At 41.8% G+C, this 20,920-nt stretch overlaps 2 protein-coding genes across 3 annotated transcripts in view; one reads left to right on the top strand and one right to left on the bottom strand.

Moving 5' to 3' along the window:
• capn5b (calpain 5b) overlaps positions 1–20,920 on the bottom strand; it is a 63,645-nt gene that overhangs the window by 10,437 nt on the left and 32,288 nt on the right. For both annotated transcript variants that reach the window (XM_067608795.1, XM_067608794.1), the window contains exons 3-7: positions 19,764–19,895; positions 10,180–10,388; positions 8,850–9,042; positions 4,337–4,530; positions 935–1,012 (exon numbers count right to left, since the gene is read on the bottom strand). In XM_067608795.1, coding sequence (XP_067464896.1) covers positions 935–1,012; positions 4,337–4,530; positions 8,850–9,042; positions 10,180–10,388; positions 19,764–19,895 — 806 coding nt within the window. The remainder of the gene's footprint in view (positions 1–934; positions 1,013–4,336; positions 4,531–8,849; positions 9,043–10,179; positions 10,389–19,763; positions 19,896–20,920) is intronic.
• Positions 13,565–16,758, top strand: LOC137196026 (olfactory marker protein-like). The gene has a single exon (XM_067608800.1). The coding sequence runs from the start codon at positions 14,820–14,822 to the stop codon at positions 15,300–15,302; it is 483 nt and encodes a 160-aa protein (XP_067464901.1). The 5' UTR covers positions 13,565–14,819; the 3' UTR covers positions 15,303–16,758.

Genomic DNA, 20,920 nt, shown 5'->3' with positions numbered 1-20,920 from the left:
AAAAGAAGAAGACCTTCAACCGGTAAAAAAAAATAGAGGAAATGAGACCAGGAACAGAGGAAAGGGTTACATGTTAAAGGGAGACTGGCATTTCTGGTGCTGACATGGAATGAGATTAAATCTTATAGATACTGTCAACATCCCAACATCATTTTATGACAATTTTAATGGCAAAAATCCCCAAAAATCTACAAACATCAGGTGTTTCTCCACAAACTGTATTCATGTTAATGTGGAAAAGCCTCTTTAAAGAAATAGTTCAGCATCAACAACATTTTCATATCTGTCCGTTAAATGTGAATCTACAGCCAGCAGCATATTATCTTTGCTTAGCACACAGATAACAATTCATCTCCCAGCATCTCTAAAGTTTACTAATTAACACATTAAGGAGATGACTGCCTAGCCAAGAAATAGTCTAGCACCTAACTTCCTGTAAAGCCACAAACTGTTGTTTTACATGCATATATGTGTTTATTAGTGAGTTTTAAAGATGCTTTGGACAGACCCACTCTGGCTGTTTCCTCCTGGTTCCAGTCTTTATGCTAAGCTAAGATAACCAGCTGCTAAGTGGCTTTATATTAAACAAACAAACGTGAGAGTGGTATTGATCTTCTCATCTAAATCTCACCAAGCATATTTCTCTTTGGTCTCATCTTCTTATTTTTTCAGTGTTTATATTATTGTATTATTAGCTTTACAAGTTAGTGGTGTATTTCTTGTGTATGTTTTATGGATTTGCACTTGTCTGTGTAGTATCTGTGTAAAATCTGCCCAAAATGTCACATTAGCATCAGTTCAGGTGCTCTACAAAGTTAATGCAATCATTGAAATGCAATCAAACCTTTAATACATTGTTACCATGACATCAAAGCCACGATAAATCAGCCTAAAGGAAGGGAACAACAGTTGTTAGTACATTTACGGTTCTCACCAGAACTCGCCATCGTCCTGCACGGTGACGCCCAGCTTTTCTCTTTCACTCTTGCTCACTTTGTTCCACTCCTCCGAACTGCAGCGAACAAAGACATGAGAGCAAACACTTGATTTACATCAACTGCAGAGAGAACCAGGGCCCATATTTATTAAACTTACATTTAAGAATGCTCTAAAGTACCAACTTAAAGAGTAAAAAAGTGACTACTTACAGCAAAGTGGAAAAAAACTCTCATATACTGTATATCTCATGTGTATACTTACATTTTTTTATATATTTTAGAAAATTGTATCTATTATATACTGTATCTATATAGTAAAAGTAAAAATGAAGGATATTTATCAGAACTCTTGACTTTGTACTTAAGTTCTTACAGTGTACAGTGCAGTGCAAAGTGAGGATGTGTGTTACGTAGCACAACAAGCTAATGAGGCACCGTAAACGGAACCACATCACCGCACATGCTCAGTGTTGTCTGCCGTACACATAACTACTCTCCGGAGACTGAAAACCTGATCCTAACTGTTATTAGTCGTTATAAAAAAAAAACTACCCCCCGGTGCAGCGGTGTGGCTCACTGATGTGTTTTTAATAGTGTTTGGACAACAACGGAGGTCTACGGCACAGAGGAATAAGATATATCAGGCTTTGGATACACACACAATACTTTAATTGTTGGTTTGGCTCTGCACATGAGATTTATTGGCAATATGAAAAATATAGAAAATCCCCAGCCATATGCTCATAGATATTAATAGTAGGACATTTAGCTGTGAATCTTTTAATAAACATAATAATTGTAAAACTGAATTCTCAATCACTGTATTTTGCGTCTATCCCTCGTAGGCACTCTTATGTTGAAGAGTCAAACTTGTGTATCTGTATTTTTTACTGTAGTCAAACCTAAACATCAAGGTCTATTCTGTATTTACTGCTCAGGGGAAACACAGACATTTACTGGATGTATTAGTGTTTATGTCTGACAAACAGTCTGTCAGACTCCATTTACAGTAACAGGTTTTTATCAAACCATGAATAAATTATTCAGTCAGAGGAAGGGATTGATTGAGAAAGAGGATTGATAACTCACGTCTCTTTAATAAAGTCTTTCTCTTTCGCTTATTAATGATTCAGATTCCATTATGATGCGGCTTTACCACCTCCCCGTTTGTTTCACGTGAGTCTGGATGCTAACGATTCAAAGATGTCGAGGGAGCAACTTTATCTCAGGCTTATCTATTCCCCTAAGAGGTGAAGTGTGTGCAGAAATGGAGGAGTAATGCAGAAAGTAAACCTGGAATGAAACACTTTTTTTTTTTTTTCTAGGGAGGTTTATCCACCTGATGGAGCAGCTACTTGCACGAACCAGTCATTCTGATTCACTCAGACATTTTGAATTGAAGGGTCAGTCAGCTCAATTTTGGCCCGCCTGTTCTGGGAGTGTCCCGGGGAAAATGATATCTGAGCTGCACTGCACTGTCTGATATCGTTCTCTACAAAACAAGCAACGCTCCAACAAAGCTGAATTCAGTCATTCTTGTTCGCTCTGTGGCCCATTACTTTGATTGCATCCCCATTTTTCATCGTCTATACGTTTCCCATAGTGCAGCTTTGTTGTCTACGCTGTTGGGGTCATAATGTGGATTGGTCGTCAAATCACATGCAATCTCCTAGAAACCGGTGTGTCCAGTTTTTAGAGACAAACAGGACCAGTGCACATGGACATTTTAAAAATTAAATTAGTTAAATTGGTACAAGTCACAACAAGGTCACATATAAAAGGACGACTACGTTGTTTGTGTTGCTCTGGAAATGTTCCTCGTCCTAAATCACGGTGCAATATCAGGACAAATGGACGAAGAAGGCTAAATGAGCCTCCATGACTACGTTCACACTGCGATTATTAGTGCTCAATTCAGATTTATTGCTCAGATCCGATTTTTTTATCTGGTTGTTCACAGTATTTTTTAAACGTGGTCAATATCAGATTCCAGTGTGAACTGGTCACAGTCCTGAACTGACCCACACGCGCAAAAGAACAATAACAAAGACATCACCTGCAGAACACCGTCATACAGAAGTAAACATGGAGGCCACTAAAGTCAGCAGTGAAAGCCAGTGAATGCTTGAGCAGATGAAAACATAGAAGAGCATGTGGAGAAAGAGAGCCAAATTTTTAAATTATGGCTTTTTGTGGAGGAAAGGCTACTTCTGTACGGAGGTGTGTGTGGATGTGGAGTCGGAGCTAGGAGTGGTGGGATCATGACGTGAATGGCTTCACAGAAACAGATTTCATCCAAAATGTAAGGATATCAAGGGCTACTTTTAATTAATTATTTATTTCATTTAAGTGGCCCAAATCAGAATTGAAAAGATCAGATTCCATGTGATTTGTGCTGTTCACACTGTTATGAAAAAAAACAAAACAGATCTGAGTCACATATGAGCAAAACAAATTGAATTTAGGCCACTTTTGCCTGCAGTCTAAACGTAGCCCATGAGACACATTTTTAATTGTTTTATAGCATGGATGTTTGAGGAACATCTAAGAAAAACAGGTCTTAATGTCAGTTGCCCAAAATTGACATATGGTTACGTTGGAGTGACATCTAGCAGCCGTAGTAATTATGACCCGGAGCAGCAGCGCAGTTCACAAGATGTATATAAAAATTAACCCAACAGTGGACCGCTGTTTGTTTCCTGTTTCTAACCGCAAGGGTCCGTTTTTAAAAAACTGTAATTACAACCTTAACCCTCTAGTTATTATTATAGTCATGATGACGACGATCGCCTAACTTTAATTAAGTTGTAACTTTAACACCACATGTTTCACTGACTTTAACAAAGTGATCATTTTAACCCAAACTATGATATTTCCTTAAACCTAACCAAGTTTTTGTGTCTAAACCTAACCAGACCTTAACCACAGTGTTGTCACATCATAAAACATCATTATTTTTTTAACAGTGATTTGTAACAGTTTTGGAAAACACAGACAAATTATGTTGTCCTGCCGATTTCTGCCGATAGCAGCGCCAGATTACAAAACGCTCCTATGTGTCGTTCTGGAGTGCACATAGTCAAACGAAGTATTTGGTCGTTTATTTTGGAGGACTTGTTGGGATGTATTATAGGAAATGGACACAAGACCCATTGATGGTGCCCATTCCCTCAAATGAGCCAAGAAAGTTTTCTAGCTTCTGGTTTCTGCGTTCTGTGGCCCACTGCAAAAAATAATTGGCCTTCTATGCATTTGGAGATGTCTTGACAACCGTTTTTTTATAATAATGGGAAAAAATTGGCAGCAAGGCAGATACATCCATATTTTTTATCTCAAAGATAAGATCTGATAAGCTGCAGTAGTTCAAACATGCCTGTAGGGGGCAGCGTTGTGATTACCTGTCGCTCCAAGGGCCGCTCCACTCCTTCTCTCCCCAGGGGTTTCTCATGCGAATCATGTGTAGCTTCTCCGATTTGAAGAAGGCAAGCAATCCGTGACCTAGCCGCACTTTCCGTACATCTGTCACAGCGTAGGCGTGGCCTTTGACCAGGCCACAGTCCAGCCGTGCCTCCATATCTTCTATCGTGGTCGCCTGGGAAACGACAGAACAGGGAGGTTTAGTGGTTGAAAACAGAGATGCTATTGTGGGTCCCTAAAAATACACACAGAGGGAGGCTGGTACAGTTCCCTGTGATATTACACACAGGTGGAACACGAAAACGCAGCTTTGAGTCTGTTTTTGATGAATTTCGCGGTGGCACTTTCTGGTGCGACTAAACCTTTAGAGAGTTGTTGTGGTCAACGTGTTAGCAAACACTTATTTACACATCCAGCACACAAGCAGCACATGAGCTAAAGGAGGCTAAAAATCTCTTGGGGTCACATTGGGGTCACAATCTAAAGGTTTGTAAGAAATGTAAAGTATATACTGTATATAATCATTGAATCAATTGTTAATTTGAAAAATACTGATTAGCAGAACTTAAATGTTTCTATATTACCGAAATTATCTTGAGAATTTAGCAGAAATGCTACTGGATGGCTCTCTCAAAAATCCAAAAGCTGCTGCATTCATTTTGCACCTCGTAAAGCCATCTAAGGTCTTAAAAAAGGTACGTTTTCATGACTACAAGAGAAACCACAATTGAAGGAGTTTTCGTTGCCTGGGAAACCACATGCCCTAGAAGATTTTCAATATGAGTGAACAAAAAACAGTGATGAGACACTTTCAAATTTGAGCAATGCACCATTTGTGACTCCAAAGCTTTGGATGGTGAGAGGAAAAGGGGAGAGAATCATTAGGCGGCCTTATCAGAAAATTGATTCTTCGATAAAAAAAATGATGTGTTCGGGGCACTTGGCTTTTATGTAACACATTACACTGATAGTTTCATACAGTATTCTTCTTGGTACAAGTGAGAGAGCCTGATTAATATGACACACAGACAGTCGAATAGACAGACAGGACAAAAAGATGAACTACTTAATGGAATAATAAAACACTGGTTTTGTCCAAAGAGAAGCTGTGAGAAGGAATACTGATCTCCAGTGAGTCCACTGCTCCTAAAAAAATAGCTAATCAGAGTCACAGTGTCTCGACCATAGGCTGTATTTAAAGATGGAGGTAATATTGGAGCTGGTTTGAAGTCCAGCATTCCAGCTTATGGTTGATGCCAGTTTTAGCTAAATTGTGCTAACAGGGCAGGCATCATAATCAAGTAGCATTAAACTAAATTTCCAAAATGACCACCAGCACACTTATTAGAGGGCCTGAATTTAGCGACTGACACCAAGAAATTAACAACTTAGTGTTTCTGCAGAGAAGTTGACACTTTTTGAACGGGAGTCAACTGAGGCCAGCATCTAGTGGCCGTCGATGGCATTGCACTTTAAGGTATTTCCACATTGGCTTCAACCTCAAGCCGTAGCAGTGTCCGTTTGGTCTCAACAATCTTTTTGTCCAGCCGTGGAAGGTCTAAGGCTGAACACTAAAGATCTAACAAGTTCTCTCTGCACTGTATAATTCTACTGAGTCTAATCTAAAAAAAAGTCTGATGGATTAAGATGGATCTGAGCATAGTATCAGCTCTGATCACATGATACATCATAATCAAAACATCTTATGAAATCAGTAGCCTATTAAGACATTTCTGTTATTAAATGAAAATTCACAGATTGGTCAGAAAACGACCATCTTCTGTCTATCTCTTGCCCTGTTGGCTACGGTAGGTTTTATTGTTGGTGCAGGACTTCAAAATAGAACTTTTTAATTACTTCTATTAATGAGTCTTTGAAGCATATATACAAAAATGTTTCTATGACTTTATTTATTCTTCAGACATTTGATTATATTTCTGCTATTTTGTTTTATTTTTGAAAATTAAAATGTATTCATGTCAGGTTTGGGGCAGGTTTTCCACAGGTCAGTTTCGGATCTGCCCCAACACTTTGGACCTCTACAGGACACTAAACTCACAGAGCCACCATGTCATGTATCATCACCAAGCGACAACCTCTGGGGCTGAGAAATGAAGCCAATGCGTAAGTGCCAAAAATTGCAGTTCCTCAAATGGCCACTTGAGGCTCCAAAAACGAGTCAATCCCCATAGACCCCCATGTTAAAATGCTTTTACAGCAGAAATAAACGTGTTTACAGCCTGGTACAAAGAACACTGTTGGTTTCTATAGCTAATTTCCCCTTTCATGAAAACTGTACGAGGGCTGAATCTTTTTATAACTCACCCGTTTAAATTTTATTAAGCCATAAAGTTATGCATAATGAAGGACATGGCTGCTTTGAGTGACAGGTCCGCCAGCCGCTAGGTGGCTTGTTTCAGCCATTCGGCCTGCCTCTTTGCCCATTTTTGATTGGCTGGGAGTGAGGCGGACTAAGTCACTGCCAAGATGGCGATGGCCGGAGCGCCTCATTTTGAACTTCAAAACCGCTCATCAGAAACCAACGGGTGACATCACGGTGACTACGTCAATATTTTATACAGTCTATGATCATCACCCTTCCTCTCTTATTCTTTTCTTTTTTTTCTTTAAATCTGTCCAAGAAAGAGGAAAATGCAATGATAGTAACAGCCTAAAGATTCCTTGATCCATGACTATTATCAACCAGAATATTCCAGAATAACAATTTATCATATAAGAATACACACTAAAGTAATAACAACAATGGAGAAAAGTGGAAAATGCATTTTGTATTGTATTTGTCATGATCTCTAAGCTCTCATTACTCTTACTGTTGAATAATTGACCCTCCAGAGTTAAAACTCATGCATATAAAAGAGCGATATCATTTAAAAATTGAACTGCAGCGCATTCTGAATCACAACAGGGTGAATTAGTTCTTGCTGGAGCGCGACGTCAGGGAATAGGATCGGCGTGAGACGGGAGACAGAGAGCCAAACTCCTTTTCTCATAACAGTGAAATTCATGATACAGCATGCATTGGTTTTCTTAACAAGTAAACATGAATTCACAACAAGCAGAGAACAAAAAGAAGAGAGAAATTTTTGCAGGCAAGTCCAGGATTTCTTTGCCTTGAATCATTAATCATTAAACTCTATTTGAAACACACTACCAATAATGTAAAAGGGAGACTTTAATACAGTACTGTAAAAGTTTTCTAGACATCAAGATAAAAAAACAAAACTTAATATCTCTTTGAACTTCATAGATCTTTGTTCTCTCAAACATAGTCCTTCATGCTGACAGCCTCCAGCTCCCTCCCTGATCAAAAACATTCTACGTGGGTCATTTCAGCGATGGCGGTAGAGTTTGAGGAAACTCCGTGACCCAGTTTGTAACACAGGCTTCTCTTATAATGTTGAGAACTGAGTGATGTGTGTTGTGACAATACAGTTTCTTTTCATTCTTATATATATTATATTTCAACAATTATCGAATGCATTGCAATGAAATTTGGTACAGACATCCCCAGAGGATGAGTCCTACTGACATTAGTGGTCATCTACGAGATACTGGACATCCTAATTTCTTGTAGTTGCCAACAGTAGATTAACATTTTTGGGTCCGAGTGAAATGTGTCGACAACTATTACAGAGATGGACTGGCACAAAATTTGGAACAATGGGTAAAAAGGTATGCACATCCTAAAAACTCTTGTTGGACCAAACAATGTTTATTTTTATTTACTCTTTGTTAGTTGCAGGGAGAGGCGTCTTCATTGTGGACTGCTGGTCTTGCCTCTCAGCCTGGGATTTTATATTATTTAGTTTTTGTGTTGCATTTTGATTGTTTATAGCACTTATTTAGTGTTCTGGTTGTTCTGTGTGTTTTTCATTAATAAATCCCATGGTTTGGATGTTTTAAAAGGTGTTTGTTTGTTAAAAGAGTTTTAAATTGGGTAAATGGTGGATTGTTGTTTGCCCAATATGGCCGACCAAGGGTGGGGCATAACACTCTTGCTGTGCAACGTTTCGACAGGCACAAACATCATATTATCATCGATCACAGTTGTCAACAATCAGAATGAAAAACAATATGATTAACAGTCAAACATAAACTCAAAGAGAAAAGTATATAATACATTTTTTGTGTCTTTCTTTTTTTTCTCTTAGGTTATATGTGACTGTTTTTTGCATTCCAGTTGTTGACACCTGCAATCAACTGACTTGTACTGCACCTCTTTCATCAACCTGTTTGGAATAAATCTAGGCAAGCACCTGAGAAAAAAAACTCCATCTGAACACTCCCGAAGTCTTACTACACAATTTATAACCTCTGCTAACATGTGCAGTGCTTTTTTTTGTGCCACATCTTTCTATATATAGATAGTGAATAAGCAGATAAAAAAAGGAACTAAAGCACTCAGGTATGGTGTAAAAAGCATCTCTCAGATAAGCTGCAGTATCTGAACCTGCCAGGCAGCTCTTCACTTACCCTGATGGAACAGCTGATGAGGCCATCTCTGTTGTGGACTTTGAGAACTCGTTCAAACAGCTGGTTACGAGCCACCTCGTCTGTAGCCATCTGACCCTCCAGTAGGTCCACAGGCTCTGAAACACCACCCGTGAAGTCCACCAGTGCATCAGCCGTGTTTCCCCCATCCAAAGCCTCGTAGCAGCCGTAAACCCTGCAGGAAGAGAGGAGGAGAGTCGTGTTATGTTTGTTTATGGTCATTAAGTAATTTATTGTCTGAATGCTGAAAAAAGACTTTTCAATGCTGCTGACTTTGTATGAGTGTGTTCAAGTAGGAGAGTTTTCGATTCACAATTTTTTAATTGCAATTCTTATCTAGTTAGTTAATAACGTTATGTTGAACAGTGAACAGCGCGAACAAGAGTTCATCTTCAAAAAAGGCAAGCGTTTGGGCACATTTTGGATTTAATAACTTGATAATTAGCTTTGCATGATGAAAGTAAAGTATTGTGTGAATACTTTATATTCCATCACCCACAGACTAATGTTAGCGGAGGTGAGCACCAAACACTAACAAACAAGAAGCCGACCAACATAAACAGCAGCACTTAACAAAACTTCAACAAACTTCAAATAACTCGGTCCATAGTCTGCTTTATTTCAAAAACCCTGCGCCTGTAAAGCGTTTTAAATGACGATGGCTTTCAATGGTGTAGGAGAGAGGCTGTTAGCTTTCCTGTCAGTTATGTTTCATATTGCACTTCTGTGGACTGAGGACACAAGTGAATGGTTTTCACATAGTTCACTTCCATCCTTTCTTTATTAAACCGAGAATCAAGAGATTCCAAAAGATTCCCACCCCAATGTTTAAGCGTGAAATTATGGGATTTATCTGGTTTATGAACAGTGTCTTTCAAAGTTTCTACTTATCTAGGCAACTTTAAAGGATAGGATGATTTTGTATATTTTTCTTATTATCAACAAATCTCACATGCAGAGCCAAACCAACAATGAGCTGATCCTACTTACAAGTATCGTGCGTGTATCCAAAGTCTGATATATCTTATTCCTCTGTGCCGTAGATCTACGTTGTTATCCATGTTCCAACATCCAACAGCTCCAAAGACTAATAACAGCAATCACATCTTTAGTGTCAGGAGAGTAGTTCTGTGTAACACAGTGCTGTTTAATAGTTTTTGGACAACAACGGAGGTCTAAGGCACAGAGGTATAAGATATATCAGAGATTTGAGATTTATTGATAATAAGAAAATAATTAAATCCAAGACTCAGTTTTTAAAATGACCATGTTTCTTGTCTGAAACTGGATCTGTATATTTGTTGGTACTAACTTGGCGTAGGCCTTCTCCACTAGAGCACTCCAGAACTCGTTGCTGTCGTTGGAGTGGCAGTAGACCAGCTGGTTGTCCACCGTTGGTAGCCGGTCGTCAATCACCACATCCACCCACTCGCCAAAGCGCCAGAAGCGGAAGTGGAAAATCCCGGCATACGAGTCTGGCTTCTCTGTATCCCACTCCTGCTCCTTCCAGTCAGGAATGACCTGCCCAGTGGGAAGAGGAGGGTGGCAGGGGAGGAAGAGGAGAGGGCTGGTAAGCCAAGCAAACAGCCACTGGTCCATGGAGCATAAATAATGTCAAGGCTGCCAGAGTGCGACAGCGTACCCTCATGTCTGCTGATGCATTCAGGATTAGCGGACAAATTTATCACCTTGGCTTTCTCAGTCATAAATCCAGCTGTAATAGGACATGGGTGAGAGGTAATAACTGTGTGTGTGTGTGTGTGTGTGTGTGTGTGTGTGTTTGGGGCTGCCTGCAATTGCTGAAGTCCAGTGAAACCACTGTAACCCAGCCTCCATTTTGTGAACTGCAGTTATTAGTTTGACAAGACCTCCTAACACACACAGGTATCAAAAATTGCTGTAACCTTTGCTGATAAATAAAAACAGCAAAATACAGAGCAGTAAAAAAGCATACTCTGCAGTCAAACATACAATATTACTTATGAACAATAAAAGGCCAAATAAATGTAACTTATAATGACAAACATAATTAAATGTAAAAAAATCTTTCAAATGGCAGACTCAAAGACATTGTTACCTGACTAGATCCTTGCTTGTATTGTATTAACTCTCAGATGTATGTTGCTTTGGATAAAAGTTTCTGCTAAATGAAATTGTAAAGTTTCTTTACCCTGACCCTAACCCTAACCCTGACCCTAACCCTAACCCTGACCCTAACCCTGACCCTAACCCTAACCCTGACCCTTACCCTGACCCTAACCCTGACCCTAACCCTAACCCTTACCCTGACCCTGACCCTGACCCTAACCCTGGCCCTAACCCTGGCACTAACCCTAACCCTGACCCTAACCCTGACCCTAACCCTGGCCCTGACCCTAACCCTGACCCTAACCCTGGCCCTAACCCTAACCCTAACCCTGACCCTGACCCTAACCCTGACCCTAACCCTGACCCTAACCCTGGCCCTAACCCTAACCCTGGCCCTAACCCTAACCCTGACCCTAACCCTGGCCCTAACCCTAACCCTGGCCCTAACCCTAACACTGACCATAACACTGACCATAACCCTAACCCTGACCCTGACCCTAACCCTGACCCTAACCCTAACCCTGGCCCTAACCCTGACCCTAACCCTAACCCTGGCCCTAACCCTGGCCTTAACCCTGGCCCTAACCCTAACCCTGGCCCTAACCCTAACCCTGACCCTAACCCTGACCCTAACCCTGGCCCTAACCCTGGCACTAACCCTAACCCTGACCCTGACCCTAACCCTGACCCTGACCCTAACCCTGGCCCTAACCCTAACCCTGACCCTAACCCTGGCCCTAACCCTAACCCTGGCCCTAACCCTAACACTGACCATAACCCTAACCCTAACCCTGACCCTGACCCTAACCCTGGCCTTAACCCTGACCCTAACCCTAACCCTGGCCCTAACCCTGGCCTTAACCCTGGCCCTAACCCTGACCCTAACCCTGGCCCTAACCCTAACCCTGGCCCTAACCCTAACCCTGACCCTAACCCTGGCCCTAACCCTAACCCTGGCCCTAACCCTAACCCTGACCCTAACCCTGGCCCTAACCCTGGCCCTAACCCTAACCCTGGCCCTAACCCTGGCCCTGGCCCTAACCCTAACCCTGGCCCTAACCCTAACCCTGACCCTAACCCTGGCCCTAACCCTAACCTTAACCCTAACCCTGACCCTAACCCTAACCCTGGCCCTAACCCTGGCCTTAACCCTGGCCCTAACCCTAACCCTGGCCCTAACCCTAACCCTGACCCTGGCCCTAACCCTGACCCTAACCCTAAACCTGACCCTAACCCTAACCCTGGCCCTAACCCTAACCCTGACCCTAACCCTGGCCCTAACCCTGGCCCTGGCCCTAACCCTAACCTTAACCCTAACCCTGGCCCTAACCCTGACCCTAACCCTAACCCTGACCCTAACCCTAACCCTGGCCCTAACCCTAACCCTAACCCTGACCCTAACCCTAAACCTGACCCTAACCCTAACCCTGGCCCTAACCCTAACCCTGGCCCTAACCCTGACCCTAACCCTGGCCCTAACCCTAACCTTAACCCTAACCCTGGCCCTAACCCTGACCCTAACCCTAACCCTGGCCCTAACCCTGGCCTTAACCCTGGCCCTAACCCTAACCCTGGCCCTAACCCTAACCCTGACCCTAACCCTAAACCTGACCCTAACCCTAACCTTGGCCCTAACCCTAACCCTGACCCTAACCCTGGCCCTGGCCCTAACCCTAACCTTAACCCTAACCCTGGCCCTAACCCTGACCCTAACCCTAACCCTGGCCCTAACCCTGGCCCTAACCCTAACCCTAACCCTGACCCTAACCCTAACCCTAACCCTAACCCTAAACCTGACCCTAACCCTGGCCCTAACCCTGGCCCTAACCCTAACCCTGACCCTGACCCTAACCCTAATGCCCTAAAGTTTCTATTCAAGTGATGTCCTCCAGTGATCAAAAGAAAAAACATATTAAACACTTATGATGGTTTCCAGTCTTTTTGAATTGTGACGTAACATAAAGCTCAGAAGGCGCTCACAACACACACATTTATAAGAGGATTCATTATGTAATGCAAACATAGCCAGACTCTTAAAGGAATAGTTCCACATTTTGGGAAATAAGCTGATTCGTTTTTGTTCTGAGAGTGAGAGGAGAAGATCAACATTAATCTCATGTTTGTGAAAGCACTGAGCTGGAGTTGGGATGTGGTTAGTAGGCTTGGGTGGTATCATGTTATAGCAGGGTATTTAGAAATCCCACAGGTATGATTTTCAATACCATCAAAAATACACACTCTGAGTAAACCTGGAGTAGAAGTGAAGAAGCAGAAGCAGCGATAGAAAGATTAACTTCGCTGAAATGTTTTCTTTGTTCGAGCTGATATTCATCTGCTGGCCTTCAGTAAGTTTGTTCCTGACATTTATTCAGCTGTTTCTCCGCTGTAGCACCAGATGAACGGTAAGAGACAGTCTTAATTGTTTTATCTCTGAATGTTTGCCTTGTACTTCCACCTAAGCACTCATATTCATAACTTATTTTCCGCACAGTTGGTGGTTTGCCGGTCGGGTTTGGTGGTTGATTTAATCTATCGTTAATACAAAAATATTGATTGGTGCAGATTTGTTCTTTGTTGAGTACCTCATCAAAACTACAAGTTGCCATGGGCTGTTCTGTGCTTTGTTGGTTTGAAGGATTCTGCATTCAGAGCCACAATGGCAGTAACAACTATTTTCAGCACTAAGTCATGTTGTGATTGCTCTTTAAAATGTGCAAAAAGTGTTGCTATCCCATGATCCCACTGTGCCTTATCAGAAGACCCAACCTAGGGTACCTGTTATGTATTTCAGTGGGGAAACCTCTATGCAATAAAAGCTGAAAATGATGCAATGAGTGACACCACATATGAATTAACTGACAGTATTGCAGCAGGTGTCCTTGGAGATGTCAAGGTGCACTAACTGAACAGCAGTCCCTGTCAAACCTCTCTGCAGGAGGTGACACTCTGCTGATGGAGGTAATCTGGCCTCTCTGGAGGGCCGGCCATGTGAAGCAGCAACAGCTCCTTTAAAAAGAGGAGGAGGGAGAAGGAAAAAAAAAACAAACAAAACCAAACAAAGCACTGCACCACAGAAACCTCAGAGTCATTTTGTAATCCTTCGGGAAGCAAGTCTCTCTTGCACTCCACCCGGCTACTGCTTACTCTCTGACTCTGCACTGATGATAGTGAGAGAGCGAGGGATCTATCTATCTAAGCTTTCATCTGGGCCCGGTGTCACTGTGCAGGAACTGAACTCTGGTAGCTAAGTGACCTGACGACTGACCAGAAACACAAGTGGAAGGCACCTTGGCTTCCCCTGCTGTCTGTCAGTACTGGCACAGAGGGAAATAAAGAGGCTTTCCCCTCACTTCCTTCTCCTCCCCCCTCACCTGATAAGAGTCCGACATAAAAGGGACTACCTTACTCTTACAAAACAGTTTGGGTGTTTATGTTTTCATTGTTGCTAATGCAAGACTCTGGGATTTTCCTCATATCACATGTGTAGGATTAGAGTCAAGGATCTGTAACCAAACAAAAACATGACAGAAACAGTAATAAGTACAGTTCCCTGAGGGCAAACCCTGCACTGTGGTTGCAAATGTCATTGGATCTTGTTGCCAAGCATCTCTGCTCATCTGCACGTCTTTGTAAGACCCGCCCTCTGCTACCAGTGCTACATACATACATACATACTGTACAAGCCCGCAGGAAGAAGCAGAGAGTAAGAGTTACCGGGTAGAAGGAAGAGGACTGAGTGAAAGCGAGTTCAGAGGGAGGAAGTGAAAGTGAAGAAGCTTAGTTTCGACAAAGCTGCCAATCTAATCCAGCCTCACAGTTGGTATTGACCTCTTTGCCTGCTGAGGTGAGGTGCGTCATCCAAACATGTCTACTGAGTTTGAGCTGCCCTTCCGGTCAGACATCCAGCTGACGGAGGTGATGCGCCTGCGGGTTCAGTCTCTGCAACAGCGCGGCCTGAAGGGGCAGGATGGTGAGCGCCTGCTGCAGCCCAACGAGGCCGTATACCGACTAGACTTCTCCAAGCAGTCTCTCCGATTCTCCCATTGGACGGTGCAGCTGGCCCAGAGGGGTCGCCTCACCATCACCGCCACCTCGCAGCTCTGGACGCCTGACCTCACCAACCTGATGACCCGTCAGCTGCTGGAGCCCGTTGGGACTTTCTGGAGGGTGCCTGGTGACGCCTGCGATGCACCTGTCCATTGCAACGAGGCTGACGCATACGAGTTTGGTGAGAGGATCGCAGAGCTGGCGAAGGTAAGGAAGGTGATGTACTTCCTGTTTGCATTTTCGGAAGGCTGCAGCCCTGAGACTGTCGACTGCTCCATCACCTTCACAGTGGACAGTTAAGATTTGACATCAATATCTTGGACAGACGCTTGTTACGTCCTCTATGCTTGTTCTGTGCTTGTGTGCTTTTAGCTAAAGAAATAATGTTAATTTTAGGTTAAATCTGCATATTTTCTATGTGTGACTGTTGTAGAGGAGAAAGCATTCAATGTCACAAAACCTAAAAATAAGATTGCACTGTTTTCTTTCACTTTTCTTCATCCTTTTGCAGTCAAACTCATTACATTTATGCAAATATAACTTACTTATTTATAACTTTGTATCCTATGATATTGGGCATTCATACAGTTAAATAAATCAAATTAACTAAAAAGGTGTATCTGCATATTTCTTAGTGTCTGAATTCTGTTGATGTTTTTCTCCCTCTCCTCCTGTTTGACAAACTGCCAGCCCTGTTGGGTTGAGATGAGTCCCACATGAAATAAAAGATGACGACACTTTGTATTTGTGTGTGTGTGTGTGAGAGTATTCCCTCGGTGAACGGGCGAACAGGTTCCTGCTGCTTCATCTGTCTCCGTCTTGCATGGTGACCCTGACAAACAAGAGAGGGGAGGCATGTGGATTTCATCTCACAGCCCTCCTCTTCCACCTCCTCCTCCTCCTCTTCTTCTTCTTCCTCCGGTTTCAGGCTCACCCTGACTGCCTTGCACTGCCACAGGAGATAAAACACTGACTGAGACTGTGAATGAGAGGATGCGTGTCAGATGAAGTGTGAGGGAAAAGAAAAATAACTGAGACGTCAGGAGGTATTAAACTTGTTTCTTGTCGGTACAAAGCATGTAACTAACTTGCCACCTGAACCTTCAAATCATTAGAGGCTATTTTTCTGATAAAAGTCTAATGCTGCACATTCTCAATTAAATTGAGCTTGCCTACAGCTTTGAATACATAAATATAGCTCCTTATTGAGTGTCCTCATTGGCGTGTGTCCTTTTGTCACCTTATGATAAAGAGTAAAATTAATGGACCAGGCTTTTGGTAAATCAGCCCATTATTAAGTGACTGCATGTTAATATTTAGGGTATTTGGGTAATTACAAGGATCTACGAGAGGCAAACGTAGAGGTTACAACAGCTCTTGACCTACATGATAATCACTTTAAAGCCTGGCAGGTTTTTTAGGTTTTTTTTTGTTTTTTTTTTTGCAAGTGATTAATGTGCAAAAACAATGACACAAAATAACAATGTTTTGAAGTACTAGTACAAGGTTTCACTGGGGAAAAGTGTGTTCTCCAGTGAGACTTGGACCAGGACTTGTTTTGCATGCTAAGAAGTGAAGCTAGTGGCCAACAGGAGACCGAACAGATGATCATCATCATCATACGAAGGCTGATTTCAAAAAACAAACTCTGACTATTGTTTAGATCTAACAAACAGACTTCAGACAGAGATTTAACTTCATCAGATCTTTATTCTCTTTACCAGAGTTGTGGTCCAATTAAAACTACAAACTAATAGCTAAGTATCGAACCAGCATTTCCATGTGGATTTCTCTCCTTTCTTTTGATTTCTAGTAATCATCTAATTTTTGTAGATTGATTACTAGATATCATGCTCTTTTAAGCTTTGATTCTGCAAAGCTGAAATCTGGCTTTTTATTACACATTTAAAATCTAGCAAGCTGCACCAAACCCCATTTCAACCAAAAGTTCCAGGTATTTTGGACGCAGAGGAACTAATCTCCCGAACTAAACCTGGAGCTAAAAGTCCCTGTAGTGCAGTCCTGTTTGCGTTTCCACTGCATGTGAAGAACGAGATAGATCATACAAATTAGTCCCATGAGGAATTGAACAATTTCAGCAGCACATGAAACGTAGCATTCACACATAGAAGAAAAAAAACAACACAGATTTGTCCTGTTGTTCTTTGTATTTACTGCTGCATGAGTTGGATGTAATGAATGAATGAAAAGGAGAAATGCAGAGGAGGGAAAATGAAACCCAACTGGTAAAGACAGATGGTCGTCCACCCAGAGCCCAGTTTTGCTCAAGGTTTCCTCCCATGAAAGGGGAGTTCTTCCTTACCGCTGTCGCCGAGTGTTTGCTCATGGGGGGGAATGTTGGCGTCTCTGTAAATTAAAGAGTAAGGTCTAGACCTGCTCTATGTGAAAAGTGTCCTGATATAACTTCTGTTGTGATTTGGCGCTATGTAAATGAGATTGACTTGACTTGAAACAGTAAATCAGCTGAGCGTTTGATGGTTTTATGTCTGCTTTAGAACGTAACCACCATAAAACAATCAGAAAGTAACGTTTCATTTCTCTCAGTCTTTGCTTTCATCTCACTCCCCCTCTTCATAAATCTCGCTCAACCACCACACTCTCAGCTCGCTCGCTGTCACTCTTTTTTTTTTTAAAACGAGTCAGGAATCCGACAACAAAGCCCAACTCTACTTATAACATTAACAAATGAAGAGAAACGTCCTCCCCTCATCCTAAATCGATACTAGAGCACCACTTTGTTTTATGAAATAGTACACAAATTAAAGCAGACGTGCTGTGTGTTTGACCAATCAGCGACAGTCATCCCTGCAAACCCCGCCCACAAAGTACCTGTACTTTTGGAAAGTACTAACAAAAATAAAAGTGTCGCAAAAAAAGTAAAATCAAGTGTCCAGACACACAATCTTGGCTTAAACATAGGATGGGATGTGCACACAACTACATCTGTAAGTTCTACGACTGAGGGTCATGATAATGCACCTGCAGTTGTTTGGTAGCGGCTACAAAACACCCAAACAAGAATAACTTGTGCATCTAAGTTAAGACAGCAAATGCATCAAAAAGGAACAACAAAAACAAAAAAATCTTGGAATAAAATCATCAACAGACAACTTGAGATGCTCTGTGGGATGAGATTGATTGTGTGTGCATATGTGTTTGTACTCTGAATCTGTGAAACAGAGAGAGCAAACAGAGAGGAAGATACCATGTAAGCATGCCCATACGTGCACACTCTCTCTGAGCAGACTGTCACAATCCAGCATCTTGCTACGACAGGCCGAGGCATCTTGTTTCAAATCCCATTAAAACTCGGTAATCACTTTCCTCTAACAAGATGGATGCCAAAGAACATTTCAGAATAATCCTGACACTCCAAACTCCAGACCAGCTGAAGAGATAAATACAGTTCAAATAATATTGTTTTTTTTATTATTATTGATATGACACCACCGGTTTTGAAGCTGCCAAGAGTCGATTTGTGGTGCCAGGCTTCATGCAAAAGTTTACATATTTGTTCTGTTCAGTGTGGAAAAGGCTTCAAATTGCATTAAACTCAACTGCTGATAAGCCTTGTGAAAAATAAACTAATAAAAACACATTCGGTACCGACAGAAGTCAGGACACCCATCTAGCCTCAGTGCCTCCAGCCGATCCTGGGAGACTCTACTTTAGACTCCACCACTCAGGCTTCTACTAACTGATGGAGTCTGCAACAGGGAGACGTTGTGGTGCTGTAATGAATCCTCTGGTGTTTACTTCTTATCATAATGGCTCCTAATGGATGTTTAAACACTAAATATGGAATAATTACAATTGAGTTTCTTTTTCAAAACACATTATACGTACTTTTGTGCAGGAAAACATCTCGTTTTCCAGTTATCTCTCAAATAGAAACAGTTCAGTCTGTAAAAATTGGTTTGATTTTAGCCTTTTGACTGAGTGTGTTTAATCAGCAGCAATGGCCGCCGATGAGAGAAAGCTAACTGACGAACCGGTTGAATCAGTGATTTCATTTTATTTTGACATAGTGTTAGTTCATCTGCCTGTTTACTCATGCGATGCGTTGTTTTCTTCTACCAGAAGCAAACAACCGCAGGCTGACACTGCAACAGCAAAAAGCAAAGCAAAGTCTCAACTGTCTATTAGACGTTTTCTCAATTAGTATTCTGAGCACCAGAGACCCTTTAATCAGCTTTATGATGGCATTAAAAGTTTTTAATGTTTCTTCACACAGGCAGAGAACTTAATATGAGCACATTAGCTAAGCAACAGACGCAATACAATGTGCAGATTTTACAGTAATGTAAGATGTGAGGCAGCAGGACAGTTCTCTGAGTGGGATTTATATAAGTTAATAATAGGTTTGTTTTGCTTGTTATTCTGTTTTTGTCTTTCTTCGTCTGTTGGTTTGTTTGATTGTGTGCTGTTGTTGCATTTGTTTTAACCGGTCTCGCCTGACTTGAATATCTACCATCTTACTCCTTCTCCCTTTAGACGACCAAAATGGAAATAAGCTTTTAGCTGTTTTTATCCTCAATAATTTAATCGTATGTCAGGACTGGGTGACTTCAGACTTGTATGTATTTGAACTGTTGTCAAATAAATCTATCTATCTCACCAAAAGATGCGTGATCAGTAGCACTTTGTCTGCGCTAGCTCTCTGAGGTCAGGTTGGTGCATTAGGGAAAAGGAAGCAGACAACAGACAAACACACATGTACACAAACAAAGACACACTTACTTTTTGCCACAGAGACTCTCTGGAGGCCAGACTGGAGCACGCCGCTACAAACCAGCAGTTACCCAGTTGTCCCTGATGTAGATCGTGTGCGCTGATGCCATCTACAAACAGGTGAGGGTCCTCACACAGCTCCTACACTCCAAACGACACACAAAGTAAGTAAATACACAAGCTGGTGTATCGCAGCTTTGAGGTTAAACAGAGTGAATAACGAATTCACCCATTTTAAAGTTTAGTTTAGCAATTTTTCTGTCAGGATTTGACTGATGTCAGTGTTTCAAGGTGCATATACAGACATTTATTTGGATTTAAAGCTGTTGATTTTGAGCCAAGATGTGTTAACCTCAATCATTTTAAAGGAAACATTATATAAATGTATGTTTTTGCAGGGTTTATGGTTGACAAATGATGTGTACAGTACAAGATGTAAGACACAGATGAGCATAAGTAGGTTATTGAGGCAAATTCATGAATCAGAAAGAGACCATCTGTCCATATCTACCCACATATCACATTCATGATCTTCTACCCGAGTGTGGGAGTGCTGCGTGCATTTGTGAAATCACATTTCCTGTGGTGTGGAAGTCCGTTTTCTGCCACAATGTGGACAGATTGACCTCTATTACAGCTAACAACATGGTGCTCAATGAGCTGTTTTTGCCGTTTCTCTCTCGCATGTGTACTGAGCTCATACACCTACCCACATGCATGCAAACACACACACACACACCATCAGACATCCTGTTCCTGCAATAATGTGTGGGATGATTACTACGGGCTGCGGGCCGACAATAGCCATTTACAGAGAGACATGCTGTCCTCTCTGCTCTTTTGTCTGCGCACAATGGCTTCACTTCAGCATAAATGTTACAAACAAGAAGAGGTATGCCAAAAAGTGAGAATTATTTACACCAAAATATATAAAACAATAAAAAGTAAATTAAAGTTAGGCAGTTAATAGCTGCAAAGTCGATCTTGTTAGCTGTTCTATGTACGTTACTTGTGTCGTGATTCAAATCATAGAGTAACATACATAGTGCTGAGGTTAAAGGATTACCCGTTGCTGTGAGTTTTGACAGTCTGGTCCTTTGCTATCAACAATGTTGCCAACTTAGCAACGTCAGTGTTTCCCCTGTAATGCTAGCGGGCTGCCAGAC

Source organism: Thunnus thynnus, chromosome 13, assembly GCF_963924715.1.
Source record: "Thunnus thynnus chromosome 13, fThuThy2.1, whole genome shotgun sequence".
Taxonomy (NCBI): Eukaryota; Metazoa; Chordata; class Actinopteri; order Scombriformes; family Scombridae; genus Thunnus; species Thunnus thynnus.
The sequence above is the reverse complement of the archived record's forward strand: the minus strand, read 5'-3'. Positions and strand labels throughout refer to the sequence as shown.

What these genes read in the sequence shown, in the direction of transcription:
- LOC137196026 (XM_067608800.1), top strand. Translation starts at nt 14,820, where the DNA reads ATGTCTACTGAGTTTGAGCTGCCCTTCCGGTCAGACATCCAGCTGACG.